Here is an 18088-nt window from a genome sequence, read left to right on the forward strand (position 1 = left end):
TTTAAAAGGAAACGAAAATTTCGACAGAAACAAAATCAATTCATCGTTAATTTCGTCTTGTAGATTAACAGCGTACATGTGAAAGATGGAGCGGCATGCATTAGGAGAGCCAATCAGATGCGTTTCCTTGTATTTCTTACCGCCAAAACAAAAATGTAAGGATTTAACTTGTTCCATATTGTAATATGTTTACACCTGGGAAAAAGTAAAGCGGACACATTTTATTTTTGATAACATGAGGCCATCAACAGGCAAGTCATCTATCATGGCATCTACACAACTGTAAGTTAAAGCTATTTCTACTGAATTTCTACTTTACAAAAAAATATTAAATAATTTTGTCTGCCTCAAGAAATCGTTTATGTAATGGCAAATCAAGGCATGGAACTTTTACCAAGGAAGTGGATGCAGGGTTTCCTCTTTATTTATTTATTTGATGCGGTCATTTATTAACAAATGAGAGGCTCCAGCCCACCCTTACAACCCTGAGAGGGACAAGCGAGTAAACGACAGGATGGATGGATTAAATTTGCAGCGTCACATACAAAATTGGCATTTCCTGCTTCTGATTCTCCCGCGTTCATTAAAAAAATATGATGAAGGCATGCATCATAACTGTGTTTCACAACACACATACTGTACATACCTGCTTTGCCAGAGACATAGTAAAAAAACATGCCTGAAAGATATTTATTGGCATTGACCTTTGTAGCAAAAAATACTAATTACATCAATCCTGACCATAAGATGGTATGCGTTTGTGTTAAATGGTTTGCAGATAGTCTAAGAAAAGGTGCTCCAAAAAATAGACTAAAACTAAATCAATTAAAATGACTAACATCCGTCTAAAGCTAAACTATTTTTTTGTCAAAAAGACTGTCACTAAAACTAAATTAAAAAACTGCTGTCAAAATGAACACCGATGCCACTTTCTCTCCTACAAACAAACACACTAAAACAACGTATGTTATTTATGTTAATTGTTTGGATCTGCATTCAACCCACTTCCTTGTGGTCTAGATGATATATGTATTGGACATGCTTTTGGTGTAAATGTAAATGTAAATGTATCTTTACACCGCCATGTGTGAATGTGGAGTGACTGTGTAGTAAATGAATAATGGGTTCTCAGTTCTCTGTGACACACTTTGAGTGTCTTGAAAAGTGCCATAAAAATATAACACATTATTATCAATATTAATAAATATTGCATACATTTTGATCCATAGTCTCTTTTATAACTTGCTTTCTGAGGATGTCTGCAAACCGTTTGTGTGTTGAGGCGTTCTTGCAAATGAAACCCTCCTCACCTCACCCTCCCCAAAAGGATCAGAATGTTTCTTTTCCAAATATACATTACATACTGTACATTGTACATTCCCTGTAGAAACATACATATATACATACTGTACATATACAAGCACATACTGTATGCATACATACAGTCACACATATAATCACGTTTCTTCAAACATATACTAATGTTGCTCCCAGGGGGGAAACTGGATAACACACAGTAAGTACACTGTCAAAACTTAACCTATTGATACTATAAAAATCTACAAGGTTAAGACAGTTCGCTTCTCTTTCTTCCCCTCCATTTATCTGCTTTTTTTTTTATTTCATGTTAACATTACATACATGTATTGTTGCATTTGAAACAATTGTATTGTTGATCGTAGAAGTACTTATTGGGATTACATTATAAGTAGTACTATTTATATTGGCATTGTATTGCTCCATTTGTAGTGTAATAATGTTCATTGTCATGTCTGTGTTAATATTTACTTCACTAACTGCTTCTCTGCTTTAACTTTTACTATCATATTTGTACATATCGTATTTACAGATGCTGTTGTGTTGTTATGATTGTTATTGTTGTTTGGGTTGCTGTTGTTGTCTCTCTGTCTTATTCCCTTCTTGTCCCCGCAATTTCCCCCTCCATCTTCCTTTTTTTTTCTTTCTATCCCCTCCTGCTCCGGTACAGCTGTGCCAAATATTAATATAAAGTCAAATACAAATGAGGCAACAAGAGAAGTATCCCACACTTCTCTTTTGTAAAGTAAATCTGTACAGCAAATATAGGCTTTTACATCAACAATAGGTTTTGCCTTAGTAGCTGGACAGGACTATATATATATATATATATATATATATATATATATATATATATATATATATATACTGTATATATATATAGCTGGGATAGGCACCAGCGCCCCCCGCGACTCCATAGGGAATAAGCGGAAGACAATGGGTGGATGAATATAATATATAAATTTATATTAGGGCTGCGAATCTTTGGGTGTCCCACAATTCGATTCCATATCGATTATTGGGGTCACGATTCGGTAATATATCGATTTTTTCGATTCGATTGGATTCTTGATTCAAAAACGATATTTTTCTGATTCAAAACGATTCTGTATTAATTCAATACATAGGATTTCAGCAGGATCTACCCCAGTCTGCTAACATGCCAGCAGAGTAGTAGATTAAAAAAAAAAAAAAGCTTTTATAATTGTAAAGGACAATGTTTTATCAACTGATTGCAATAATTTAAATTTGTTTTAACTATTAAACGAACCAAAAATATGACTTATTTTATCTTTGTGAAAATATTGGACACAGTGTGTTGTCAAGCTTATGAGATGCGATGCAAGTGTAAACCACTGTGACACTATTGTTCTTTTTTTTTTTTTATAAATGTCTAATGATAATGTCAATGGGGGATTTTTAATCACTGCTATGCTGAAATTATAACTAATATTGATACTGTTGTTGATAATATTCATTTTTGTTTCACTACTTTTGGTTTGTTCTGTATATTGTTTGTGTCTTTTCAATTGCTCTGTTTATTGCAGTTCTGAGTGTTGCCGGGTCAAGTTTGGTTTTGGAATTGGATTAAATTGTTATGGTATTGCTGTGTATTGGTTTGTTGGATTGATAAAAAAAAAAAAATAAAAAAAAAAAATAAAAAAATAAAATCGATTTTAAAAAAATGACAATTGATTCTGAAACACACAATGCATTTGATTCGATTCGTATTCGAATATATTTTTTCCCACACATATATATAATATATATATATATATATATATATATATATATATATATATATATAATGTATATATATATTTACATATATATACACATATATATATATATATATATATATATATATATATATATATATATATATATAATCAGAATCAGAAAAGTTTTTATTGCCATTGCTTGAGAACGTGTTATATATATATATATATATATATATATATATTTATTTATATTTGTTCAATGTAAGATGAACACCGCCATTGTTTTAGACCATCAAAAATAAACTTCATAAACAATATAATGGTACATCAACTTAAGAGGACCCCAAATTAAGAGTTTTTGAGACCAGAGATGCTTCTCGGCAAGAAGTTTTCCCCTTAATATAGGCCTTAGTGGCCATGTGCGTGGACAGTACCTTTTAGCTCTTATTTCCAGTATTGTGTACACTACTGAATTGGGGTCTTTTGCCGAAATATGGACACTTATACTGCTATCTGGTGGTGTCAGAAGAGTAAAACATACAAAGGAATTTTGAAAAAAAAAAAGTGTAAAAATAAGAATTTGCATGTCACTACACATGAAGTACACGCTTGTGTACTTATGGACATCATATAAAAAGATGATTTTTAGTTTTTATTCTACAAACCCTGTTTCCATAAAAGTTGGGAAATTGTGTTGGATGTAAATATAAATGGAATACGATGATTTGCAAATCCTTTTCAACCCATATTCAATTGAATGCACAACAAAGACAAAATATTTGATGTTCAAACTCATAAACTTTATATTTTTTTTGCAAATAATAATTAACTTAGAATTTCATGGCTGCAACACGTGCCAAAGTAATTGGGAAAGGGCATGTTCACCACTGTGTTACATCACCTTTTCTTTTAACAACACTCAATAAACGTTTGGGAACTGAGGAAACTAATTATTGAAGCTTTGAAAGTAGAATTCTTTCCCATTCTTGTTTTATGTGGAACTTCAGTCCGGGGTCTCCGCTGTCGTATTTTACGCTTCATAATGCGCCGCACATTTTCCATGGGAGACAGGTCTGGACTGCAGGCGGGCCAAGAAAGTACCCGCACTCTTTTTTTTACGAAGCCACGCTGTTGTAACACATGCTGAATGTGGATTGGCATTGTCTTGCTGAAATAAGCAAGGGCATCCATGAAAAAGAAGGTGCTTAGATGGCAGCATATGTTTTTCCAAAACCTGTATGTACCTTTCAGCATTAATGGTGCCTTCACAGATGTGTAAGTTACCCATGCCTTGGGCACTAATGCACCCCCATACCATCACAGATGCTGGCTTTTGAAATTTGCGTCAATAACAGTCTGGATGGTTCACTTCCCCTTTGGTCCGGATGACACAATGTCAAATATTTCCAAAAACTATTTGAAACGTGGACTCGTCAGACCACAGAAAACTTTTCCAGTTTGCATCAGTCCATCTTAGATGATCTCGGGCTCAGAGAAGCCGGCAGCGTTTCTGGATGTTGTTGATAAATGGCTTTCGCTTTGCATAGTAGAGCTTTAACTTGCACTTACAGATGTGGCGACAAACTGTATTTAGTGACAGTGGTTTTCTGAAGTGTTCCTGAGCCTATAAGGTGACATCCTTTAGAGATTGATGTCGGTTTTTGATACAGTGCCGTCTGAGGGATCGAAGGTCACAATCATTCAATGTTGGTTTCCGGCCATGCCGCTTACGTGGAGTGATTTCTCCAGATTTTCTGAACCTTTTGATGATATAATGGACCTTAAATGTTAAAATCCCTAAATTTCTTGCAATTGCACTTCGAGAAACGTTGTTCTTTAACTGTTTGACTATTTGCTCACGGAGTTGTGGACAAAGGGGTGTACCTCGCCCCATCCTTTCTTGTGAAAGACTGATCATTTTTTGGAAGCTGTTTTTATGCCCAATCATGGCACCCACCTGTTCCCAATTAGCCTGCACACCTGTGGGATGTTCCAAATAAGTTTTTTATGAGCATTCCTCAACCTTTCCAGTATTTATTGCCACCTTTCCCAACTTCTTTGTCACGTGTTGCTGGCATCAAATTCTAAAGTTAATTATTATTTGCAAAAACAAAATGTTTATCAGTTTGAACATCAAATATGTCGTCTTTGTAGTGCATTCCAGTGAATATGGGCTGAAAATTATTTGCAAATCATTGTATTCCGTTTATATTTACATCCAACACAATTTTCCAACTCAAAGATGCATGTACGTTGGACCACCTCGCTAGCATGGGAATAATTTGCCGTCTACATCCAGCGACCTTTGACGCAGCGGAGTATAGTACCAGCGGGGACCGTCTACGGCAGACACGCAAGCGGTGTGATCGTAAGCAGAAACGCGGATGTCGAGCGGAGTTAACAATAAAGCAAAAGGCTAATCCCCACAGAACACCGCTTCCTTCCATCCTGAAGCTGGATTTAAATGGAAGACGTGAGCCTGCTAGTCTGGGTGAGGAGTCAGTTAAGTTAGAAGTTTTTTCTGCTATGACTGTGTCAGAGTTGGACATGCGTTCTACTGAGGTGGCAAATTATGATGCGTTCAGTTTATCGCAGCACCAAGCAAACAATTGGAAAATTCCCATCATATCAATTCCTAGATATGGTCATAATTATTTTAAGTGCACTACGCATAATAAACGCAACATTATTAATATTGCTACTACGGATAATTTGATCAAAAACTCCTTAAAACAGCCCACTACCTATAATATGGGCTTTTTAAACATAAGATCATTGTCTCCCAAAACGTTATTAGTTAATGAGGTCATTAGAGACAACAATCTTAATATCATCGCTTAAACCAGACGATTTTTTTGCGCTAAATGAGGCATCTCCTCCTAACTATACGAATGCGTATAATGCCCGTTCCCTTTAAAGGGGTAGGGGGGTCGCACTAATATACAACGAAAACTTTAACCTTAGTCCTCACCTACCATAAATAATAAATATAAATCTTTTGAGGTGCTTACCATGAGGTCTGTCACACCGCTGCCTCTACACCTGGCAGTTGTCAACCGCCCCCCAGGGCCCTATTCGGACTTTATCAATTAATTCTCAGAGTTTGCTGCTGATCTAGTGACGCACGCCAATAATTTAATTATAATTGGGGACTTTAATATCCATATGAATACCCCATCGGACCCACCATGCATGGCGCTCCAGACTATAATTGATAGCTGTGGTCATACAACAATTAATAAATGAACCCATGCATTGCAACGGTAATACGATAGACCTAGTGCTTGTCAGGGGTATCACTGTTTCCAAAGTTATGATACACCCGTATACTAAAGTAATGTCTGATCATTACCTTATAAAATTTGAGGTTCAGACTCATGTTCGGCAAGCTAATAATAATAATAACGGCTATAGCAGCCGCAACATTAATGCTGCCACAACGACAACTCTTGCTGGCCTACTGCCCTCGGTAATGGCACCATTCCCAAAATATGTGGGCTCTATTGATAACCTCACTAACAACTTTAACTACGCCCTGCGCGAAACCATTGATAGTATAGCACCGCTGAAGTTAAAAAAGGCTCCAAAAAGGCATACGCCATGGTTTACAGAAGAAACTACAGCTCAGAAATTATCAAGTAGAAAGCTGGAACGCAAATGGCGGGCGACTAAACTTGAGGTTTACCATCAAGCATGGAGTAATAGTTTAATAACTTATAAACGCGTGCTTACCTTAGCTAAAGCTAAATATTACTGAAATCTCGTCCACCTTAATAACTTATAAACGCATGGTTACCTTAGCTAAAGCTAAATATTACTCAAATCTCATCCACCTTAATAAAAACGATCCTAAATTTTTGTTTAGTACAGTAGCATAGCTAACCCAACAATGGACACCTTCCAGTAGCTCCACCCACTCGGCAGATGACTTTATGAAATTCTTTAATAAGAAAATTGATCTTATTAGAAAGGAGATTAAAGACAATGTGTCCCAGCTAAAACTGGGTTCTATTAACACAGATACGACTGTATATACGGCGGATACTGCCTTCCAAAATAGTTTCTCTTGTTTTGATGAAATAACATTAGAGGAATTGTTACAACGTGTAAATGGAATAAAACAAACAACATGTTTACTTGACCCACCTTTTGGGAAACTTATCAAGGAGCTCTTTGTATTATTAGATCCATCAGTGCTAAATATGATAAACTTATCACTTTACCCTGGCACTGTTCCCCTAGCATTCAAAAAAGTGGTTATTCATCCTCTCCTTAAAAGACCTAACCTCGACCCTGACCTCATGGTAAACTACCGACCGGTGTCTCACCTTCCCTTTATTTCAAAAATCCTCGAAAAAATTCTTGCAGAACAGCTAAATGAACACTTAGCGTCTAACAATCTATGTGAATTCTTTCAATTGGGTTTCAGGGCAAATCACTGTGTGGAGACAGTCCTCGCAAAAATGACTAATGATCTATTGCTAACGATGGATTGTGATGCGTCATCTATGTTGCTGCTCCTCGATCTTAGCGCTGCTTTCGATACCGTCGATCATAATATTTTATCAGAGCGTATCAAAACACAAATTGGTACGTCAGACTTAGCCCTGTCTTGGTTTAACTTCTATCTTACTGACAGGATGCAGTGTGTCTCCCATAACAATGTGACCTCGGACTATGTTAAGGTAACGTGTATAGTTCCCCAGGGTTCGGTCCTTGGCCCTGCACTCTTCAGCAACTACATGCTGCCGCTAGGTGACATCATACGCAAATACGGTGTTAGCTTTCACTGTTATGCTGATGACACCCAACTCTACATGCCCCTAAAGCTGACCAACACGCCGGGTTGTAGTCAGCTGGAGGCGTGTCTTAATGAAATTAAACAATGGATGTCCGCTAATTTTTTGCAACTCAACGCCAAAAAAACGGAAATGCTGATTATCGGTCCTGCTGGACACCGACCTCTATTTAATAATACAACTTTAACATTTGACAACCAAACAATTAAACAAAGGCGACTCGGTATAGAATCTGGGTATCATCTTTGACCCAACTCTCTCGTTTGAGTCACACATTAAGAATGTTACTAAAACGGCCTTCTTTCATCCCCGTAATATCGCTAAAATTTGCTCCATTTTGTCCACTATCCATGCGTTTGTTACGTCTCGTCTCGATTACTGTAACGTATTATTTTCGGGTCTCCCCATGTCTAGCATTAAAAGATTACAGTTGGTACAAAATGCGGCTGCTGGACTTTTGACAAGAACAAGAAAGTTTGATCATTTTACGCCTATACTGGCTCACCTGCACTGGCTTCCTGTACACTTAAGATGTGACTTTAAGGTTTTACTACTTACGTATAAAATACTACACGGTCTAGCTCCAGCCTATCTTACCGATTGTATTGTACCATATGTCCCAGCAAGAAATCTGCGTTCAAAGGACTCCCGCTTATTAGTGATTACCAAATCCCAAAAAAAGTCTGCGGCCTATAGAGCGTTTTCCGTTCGGGTTCACATATGCGGTCCTCTCTAAAGTTTCTCATAGTCATCATTGTCACTGTCACCGACATCCCACTGTGGTGAGTTTTACTTGCCCTTATGTGGGTTCTACCGAGGATGTCGTTGTGGTTTGTGCTGCCCTTTGAGACACTAGTGATTTAGGGCTATATAAATAAACATTGATTGATTGATTGATTGATTGATATGGAAACGGGGTTTGTAATTAGGGTCCAATAAGCCCAAATAGCAAAGAGAAATAAAAAAAGCATGTAAACAAACAGCTTGGGCCTTAAAAGGTTAAGCTGCAAGCAAAAAAATGTAGTTCCACATATTTCGGCCAAGAATATCCGCCAAGAAATTTAAAATAAAATGAAAAACATTCATTCATGAAAATATGGAAAATCTGCTGATGGTAACATCATTTATTTCACTGCATGTCGGTGTTGCCATGAGTAGATGAAAATAATAAAAATTATTCCTACTCATACCATTTAGTAATGTCCCAAAGTCGCCGCTTTTTCAACTGAGTTTAGAGACAAATCCAACTTCATAAAGTCCAAAATTGACTAAACAGTCCTGTGTAAAATGTCAAATAAAAATAAACACTGAAAGTTTTTTCAGAGCAGTGGGGAGGGCATGAGACGATAAGGAATGACATGCGAGGCTGCAGGCAGCAGCCAACAATCTCGAATCAGATAGCTGGGGATAGATGACGAGCAATGGGGATAGATGACGAGCAAGGCAGGCAGAGAAAAAATACTGTTTACTAGGATTCCCACACACTGTAATGTCACAGTGTGCCCACTATTAAAGAAAAAACAAAGCAAAACACAGCGTTCGAAGGCATCCAAAGCCAGTGTTTGCAATAACGGCGTTAGAATGTAACGGCTTTACGAACGGCATATTTTTTTTCAGCAACGAGTAATCTAATTAATTAGTCTTTACTTTGTTGCAATGCCTTTACAGTTGCTGAGAATGTGACGTGGCTCGTAGTCCAGTTTTGGCTACATTTTTCGGCCACATATCAGCTGCATGCAGAGAGAAGGGGTGGGGATGACGACACTGTTGTAAATGTGCTGATGATAATGATTGGCTGGGTAGGCGGATCATGACCTGCCCACGCTAACACGCTGTCTTGCTGCACTCCATGACAGACACATAACAAGACCCGCGATAATTGCGATGACAGGGACATTCAAAGGTAGCGTTCTCAAACTGCAAGTACGGGCACCAGTTTTCTCTCATTGAAATTAAAGGCCAGAATGTTTATGTAACATGCACGCTATGTCCTGGAAAAAGGCATTTATCCACGCCGGCCTTAAGCAACTAAAATCGCACCTCACATCAATAACACATGCAAACATAACATAACATGACACTTGCGGCTGCTACTAACACAACCCCAAACCCAAATGCAGCCAATTTAAAAAATGTAATCAAAATCATCAAATTTTGAAATTTGGATTAATCATGATTTATCACAGGTGATTAATCATTTACATTGATAAAATTAGCTTAAGACAAGATTCCAATATTTGCACACAAATGCAATTTTTTTTTGTCAGAATGTAATTCAAATAAATGATAAATAAATAAATGGGTTGTACTTGTATAGCGCTTTTCTACCTTCAAGGTACTCAAAGCGCTTTGACACTACTTCCACATTTACCCATTCACACACACATTCACACACTGATGGAGGGAGCTGCCATGCAAGGCGCCAACCAGCACCCATCAGGAGCAAGGGTGAAGTGTCTTGCTCAGGACACAACGGACGTGACGAGGTTGGTACTAGGTGGGAATTGAACCAGGGACGCTCGGGTTGCGCACGGCCACTCTCCCCACTGCGCCACGCCGTCCCTAATCAAATCAAATCAAATCAACTTTATTTATAAAGCACATTTAAAATTTACCACAGGGGTAGCCAAAGTGCTGTACAATGGGCAGGTTAAAAGATAATACGAGGACCGAGCAAACAACACAACACAAACAGAACATGATAAAAAAAAAATAAATAAAACATAAAAACAGGTTCACAGCAGGTTTATAATGGGGCGCCATTGCAGGATGGATATCACTTAGTGTTAAAAGCCAAGGAATAAAAGTATGTTTTTAAGAGAGATTTAAAAACAGGAAGAGAGGAGGCTTGTCTAATACTCAGAGGTAGGTCGTTACAGTGCTTGGGAGCAGCAGCAGCGAAAGCTCTATCATCTCTAAGCTTCAGCCTTGTGTCAGGGACCGTCAGTAGCAGCTGATCGGCTGATCTTAGGGATCGAGTGGGGCAGTAAGGCTGAAGGAGGTCGGAGAGATATGTTGGCGTGAGGTTGTTTAGACATTTAAAAGCAAATAGAAGGCGTTTAAACGTTTCACTTGAATGCATATAATTTATTTGCCCAGAACATGGTAAGAGTTTTATCTAATGTTCTTTCTGGCTGTATTTTGGTAAACAAGTACAGAGAATTGCACCACCAAACCTTCCTTTTCACCTAAGTTTACATTTTAGGTACCGCATTGGGATTTGTACAATATTTAATTTTGTTACTTTACAGAGTTTTTTATTTATTTTTTATAGATGTTTATTTCTATGCATATCATATGGCACACTGTGATATATGCCAAATGTTTGAAAATACTGTATTTAGTGTTTTTATGTTTCAAGTCAGTTAATATAAACATCTTTGACGTTAAAGATCTTATAGCACATATTATATAAAGACAAGAAAAAAGAAAAATAACGTCGCAGTTACTTTGCTGAGTGACTAAATACTCTTACGATGAATTACTTTTTGGAAGAGGTAATTTATAACTGCAACTAATAACTTTTTAAAGATAAGATGACCAACACTGCTCACACTCAAAAGCATGAACCTCATTAGTTGATGCTTTGGCATTGTTTGACACAAGCATCCAACATTGTAACAATGTATGTTAGACATTTTAGGTACAGTAGCTCTCCTTTAATCGGGTGAACGCAAGAAGAAAACACATGTTTCTGTGACTGTTCACCAGAAAATTCATCCTTATAAAATACATAAAACTGCTTAGCTTTCGTGTTTAGTTGTTTTTAGGATTAGATATTAAAACATACATATCTTGTGGGAAGTGATTCTGCAATAAAACAATTATCAAATGAAGAACAAATATAAAGCATATAGAAAAATTAAAAGATGTGTGGCCAATGGCACATTTTGTGCATTAAAGATGCTAAAAACAATCCCCATGTAGGTCAATATACTGTGTCATAAGTTATATGAGCTTTGTGTTATCGGTGACAAAGCAAACTAGTGTAAATTATTTCTCATTTAAAAACAACCAATATTATTTATAGAATAAGTCGTGAGCCACTAAAGAACAAGTTGTAGGCCGAAAATGGTTTGAACCAAAGAGTGCTCCGTCCATCCATTTTCTACCGCTTGTCCCTTTTGGGGTCGCGGGGGGTGCTGGAGCCCATTTCAGCTGCATTCGACACCTTATCAGAGGGCCAACAAAGATAGACAGACAACATTCACACTCACATTCACACACTAAGGCCAATTTTAGTGTTGCCAGTCAACTTATCCCCAGGTGCATGTTTTTGGAGGTGGGAGGAAGCCGGAGTACCCGGAGGGAACCCACGCAGTCACGGGGAGAACATGCAAACTCCACACAGAAAGATCCCGAGTCCGGGATTGAACTCAGGACTACTCAGGAGCTTCGTATCGTGAGGCACATGCACTAACCCCTGTCCCACCGTGCTGCCCCCAAAGAGTGCTAATAGTGTTAATCATTATTTTATTTTAAGTAAATGAAAGTTAGAGGTTCTCTACGTTCTGGATTCTCATCATTATAGTTTGCCATACCGTCCGCTAGCTAAATGCTGTTTTTGTCCACCTTGATCTTCACTTCTGTGCCTTAAAAGTGTATGTTCATGTGTGTGTGTGTGTGTGTGTGTGTGTGTGTTTGTGTGTGTGCGTGCGTGCGTGTGTGTGTGTGTGTTTGTGTGCGTGTGTGTGTGTGCTTGTGTGTGTGCAAGTTACTGTGTTTATTTAATGTTAGGATCTGCTTGACTTGGACTATGCGTCACAGGGCTTTAGGTGCGGACAGACAACATTTAGATGGACAACATCAAGGGAGAGGAAATAAGCCAGTGTCTAAAAATACAGGAATGATTGTAATAGGATCTGTGTCATATCTGTTCTGTTTGAGACAACTAAGTTATAAAAACAAGCTGCATGTGTGAGGTATTGATTTGGCACAGATTTTAGAAACATGTTTAGTTGCAACATATACAATGACTGCTCCAGAAAATTGTAATTTGATGTTCAAACTCATAAACTTTATTTTTTTTTGCAAACATTAATTAACTTAGAATTTCATGGCTGCAACATGTGCCAAAGTAGTTGGGAAAGGGCATGTTCACCACTGTGTTACATCACCTTTTCTTTTAACAACATTCAATAAACGTTTGGGGATAGATGACGAGAAACTAATTGTATACGCTTTGAAAGTGGAATTCTTTCTCATTCTTGTTTTACAAACCCCGTTTCCATATGAGTTGGGAAATTGTGTTGGATGAAAATATAAACGGAATACAATGATTTGCAAATCCTTTTAAACCCATATTCAGTTGAATATGCTACAAAGACAACATATTTGATGTTCAAACTGATAAAGATTTTTTTTTTTTTGCAAATAATCATTAACTTTGGAATTTGATTCCAGCAACACGTGACAAAGAAGTTGGGAAAGGTGGCAATAAATACTGAAAAAGTTGAGTAATGCTCATCAAAAACTTATATGGAACATCCCACAGGTGTGCAGGCTAATTGGGAACAGTTGGGTGCCATAATTGTGTATAAAAGCAGCTTCCATGAAATGCTAAGTAATTCACAAACAAGGATGGGGTGAGGGTCACCACTTTGTAAGCAAATTGTTGAACAGTTTTAGAACATCATTTCTCAACGAGCTATTGCAAGGAATTTAGGGATTTTGCCATCTACAGTCAATAATATCATCAAAAAGTTCAGAGAATCTGGAGAAATCACTGCACGTAAGCGATGATATTATGGACTTTTGATCCCTCGGGGGTACTGCATCAAAAACCGACATCAGTGTATAAAGGATATCACCACATGGACTCAGGAACACTTCATAAAACCAGTGTCAGTAACTACAGTTGGTCGCGACATCTGTAAGAGCAAGTTAAAACTCTTCTATGCAAAGCCAAACCCATTTATCAACAATATCTTGAAACGCCGCCGGCTTGGCTGTGCTCCCAAGATCATCTAAGATGGACTGATGCAAAGTGGACAAAAGTTCTGTGGTCTGTCAAGTCCACATTTCAAATTATATTTGGAAACAGGGGACCTGGTGTCCTCCAGAACAAAGAGGAACATAACCATTCGGAATGTTATAGGCGCAAAGTTCAAAAGCCAGCATCTGTGATGGTATGGGGGTGCATTAGTGCCCAAGGCATGGGTAACTTACACATCTGTGAAGGCACCATTAATGTTGAAAGGTCCATACAGGTTTTGGAGCAACATATTTTGTCATCCAAGCAACATTATCACGGACGCCCCTGCTTATTTCAGCAAGACAAGTATTACAACAGCGTGGCTTCGTAAAAAAAGAGTGTGGGTACTTTCCTGGCCCGCCTGCAGTCCAGACCTGTCTCCCATTGAAAGTGGGTGGCGCATTATGAAGCGTAAAATACGACAGCGGAGACCCCGGACTGTTGAACGACTGAAGCTCCACATAAAACAAGAATGGGAAAGAATTCCACTTTCAAAGCTTCAACAATTAGTTTCCTCAGTTCCCAAACGTTTATTGAGTGTTGTTAAAAGAAAAGGTGATGTAACACAGTGGTGAACATGCCCTTTCCCAACTACTTTGGCACATTTAGCAGCCATGAAATTCTACGTTAATTATTATTTGCAAAAGAAAATAAAGTTATGAGTTTGAACATCAAATATCTTATCTTTTTAGTGCATTCAATTGAATATGGGTTGAAAAGGATTTCCAAATCATTGTGTTCCGTTTATATTTACATCTACAACAATTTCCCAACTCATATGGAAACAGGGTTTGTATGTAGGGCTTTAGTCGTTCAACAGTCCGGAGTCTCCGCTGTCGTATTTTACGCTTCATAATGCGCCACACATTTTCGATGGGAGAAAGGTCTGGACTGCAGGCGGGCCAGGAAAGTACCCGCAATCTTTTACTACGAAGCCACGCTGTTGTAACACGTGGCTTGGCATTTATTTGCTGAAATAAGCAGGGACATCCATGATAACGTTGCTTGGATGACAACATATGTTACGCCAAAACCTGTATGGACCATTCAGCATTAATGGTGCCTTCACAGATGTGTAAGTTACTCATGCCTTGGGCACTAATACACCCCCATACCATCACAGATGCTGGCTTTTGAACTTTGCGCCAATAACAATCAGGATGGTTATTTTTGTCTTTGTTCCAGAGGACACCACTTCCACAGTTTCCAAATATAATTTGAAATGTGGACTCGTCAGACCACAGAACACTTTTCGACTTTGCATCAGTCCATCTTAGGTGACCTCGGGCCCAGCGAAGCCATCGGCGTTCCTTGGTGTTGTTGATAAATGGGTTTTGCTTTGCATAGCACAGTTTTAACTTGCACTTACAGATGCAGCAACCAACTGTAGTTACTGACAGTGGTTTTATGAAGTGTTCCTGAGCACATGTGGTGATATCCTTTACACACTGATGTCGGTTTTTGATGCAGTACCGCCTGAGGGTTCAAAGGTGCATAATATCATCGCTTACGTGTAGTGATTTTTCCAGATTCGCTGAACCTTTTAATTATTTTACGGACCGTAGATGGTAAAATCCCTAAATTCCTTGCAATAGCTCGTTGAGAAATGTTGTTCTAAAACTGTTCGACAATTTGCTTACAAATTGGTGACCCTCGCCCCATCCTTGTTTGTGAATTACTTAGCATTTCATGGAAGCTGCTTTTATACCCAATCATGGCACCCACCTGTTCCCAATTAGCCTGCACACCTGTGGGATGTTCCAAATAAGTTTTTAATGAGTATTTCTCAACTTTGTCAGTATCTATTGCCACCTTTCCCAACTTCTTTGTCACGTGTTGCTGGCATCAAATTTTAAAGTTAATGATTATTAGCAACAAAAAAAAATGTTTATGAGTTTGAACATCAAATATGTTGTGTTTGTAGCATATTCAACTGAATATGGGTTGAAAATGATTTGCAAATCATTGAATTCCGTTTATGTTTACATCTAACACAATTTCCCAACTCATATGGAAACGGGGTTAATAAATGTTGTATCATAAATAAGATAATACTTTCCATGTATCAAATTAGGATGGAATTGTCAGATGGTAAACAAGAAAATAACATTTATGAGGTGATACATTAAGTTATGAATCAGAACAGCTCTGCTGCAATTATATGGCTCATCCTCTGAGCCAACATGTGTCAGCTGCTGTAGATACACAAGTAACTTTTCATGCTTATCTCCTCATCTCTCCATCCATCTCGCTGGGGCTGAAGTCATCTGATCTATCACAGTGACAATCTCAATCTGGTCTTCTTATCATTCAATACCTCATGTATCTTCCCTGTCTCTCATCTCCTTAGCAACCTGTGTCATTATCAAACACCTTCTCCTCTTTATCTCTACTCAAGCTCATTATTTTTTACATGATCTGCAATAATTTTGGTGCGCTACTTTTATGTCCTCAGGACACTCTGGACACTCAGTCCACCTCTGTTGTAGCAGACGACAGCGCCTCTATCCTGATGGATGACACCTGCAGCCAATGGTCTTCAGCAGCTGACACTGAGGAGGAGCGGAGGAGCGCCTTGGAAAAAAGCTTGTAGGTATTCTGTTGAAAAGTGTGCAACAATACTTTATTTGGAGGGACTACAATGTCCATTATGAAATATAATGTGCATATTTTCCACAACAAATGCACTTTAGTATGGTGTTGCTGCTTTGTACTTTACCTTTAGTTCAATGTGTGTAACATTAAAGCTGTGTACATACAGTAAGGGTGCACTCATGCTATGAACATGCTTAACACCTAAACTCTGGATTATTTGACCAGTGCAAAGTTTGTGAACACTGTGATATACCAAAGTATGGCTGGAGTAATGGACTATTACCATAGTACATTTCCTATGAATGAACAAACACAGGTGTCATACCTGGACATGTCTTATATTTGATTCAGATAGCGATATGTGTTACTGCTAATACGCCACATTGCACAATTGCTACATTACAACTTTATTCTTGGGATATTATAACTTCATACTTTTTAATTATGCACTTATATTTTTTCCAACTAAGAATTGAATCAGATCTGACGTGGGATGGGTACTAGTCAGAGTTCATATCTACAGTAGAGTCAAACAAAAATAAAATCTTATAGAAGAACCGGAACACATTTTTACCCTAAGAAACAATGTCAATTTAATTATTATGTTCCATACACCCAAAAATATGAACACATAACACATTTTACATGGAATGATTATTGTTTTACATGATCCTAACCGACATGTAAAACACTTTCATGTGGTCTACATCAGTGGTTCTCAACCTTTTTTCAGTGATGTAACCCCTGTGAATATTGTTGCGATCTGCTGCTCAGATCTACACTATTTATTTTTCTATTTTGTATATTTCTCCGACTCCTTATTTCCTGTTTGCTTTGTCACCATGGTCACTCATCAGTCCACCTGCTAGTCTCGCCCCGCACACCTGCTAATAATTATCACCCTCCTATTTAAGCTCACCTTTTCTGTTCACTCATTCTCGGATACTAATTTGCCCACGCGCAACAGTGACAACTCTCATCATTCTATGTATGTATTTTCTCGCTAGCTCTCACGCTAAGCCACTTTATTTTCCAGCTTTCATGCTGAATGTTTTTGTTTACTCTTTTGTGTCCTCGTACCAAGTTTTAGTTTTCCTTGTGTTTTATCCTAGCTTTCACGCTAGCGTCTTTTGTTTACCTTTTCTCTTTACACCAGTGTTTTTGTTCATAGCCTTTTATTATTAAATAAATACCCTTTAATTTACCTTGTTGTGTTCATCGCTTCGACGCATCCTTGGGAAAACAACGCCGGCATTACCATGCTGAATAAGAGTCATCACAAATATGTTTTTAATTCAAGTACCCCTTAATCAGAGCAAAGCATTTTTGGTTAAAAAAATGAAATAAAGAAGTAAAATACAGCACTATGTCATCAGTTTTTGATTTTTTAAAATGTATAACAGTGCAAAATATTGCTCATTTGTAGTGATCTTTCTTGAACTATTTGGAAAAAAAGATATAAAAATAACTAAAAACTTGTTGAGAAATAAACAAGTGATTCAGTTATAAATAAAGATTTCTACACATAGAAGTAATCATCAACTTAAAGTGCCCTCTTTGGGGATTGTAATAGAGATCCATCTGGATTCATGAACTTAATTCTAAACATTTCTTCACAACAAAGAAATCTTTAACATCAATATTTATGGAACATGTCCACAAAAAATCTAGCTGTCAACACT

General features: G+C 37.7%; 1 protein-coding gene across 5 annotated transcripts in view; it reads left to right on the plus strand.

Annotated features, from left to right (window-relative positions):
* arhgef25a (Rho guanine nucleotide exchange factor (GEF) 25a) overlaps positions 1–18088 on the plus strand; it is a 175217-nt gene that overhangs the window by 125256 nt on the left and 31873 nt on the right. For all 5 annotated transcript variants that reach the window (XM_061903368.1, XM_061903367.1, XM_061903369.1 and 2 more), the window contains one exon: positions 16267–16400. In XM_061903368.1, the coding sequence (XP_061759352.1) occupies positions 16267–16400 (134 nt within the window). The remainder of the gene's footprint in view (positions 1–16266; positions 16401–18088) is intronic.

This window comes from Nerophis ophidion, linkage group LG06, assembly GCF_033978795.1.
Source record: "Nerophis ophidion isolate RoL-2023_Sa linkage group LG06, RoL_Noph_v1.0, whole genome shotgun sequence".
In the NCBI taxonomy this organism is placed as follows: domain Eukaryota; kingdom Metazoa; phylum Chordata; class Actinopteri; order Syngnathiformes; family Syngnathidae; genus Nerophis; species Nerophis ophidion.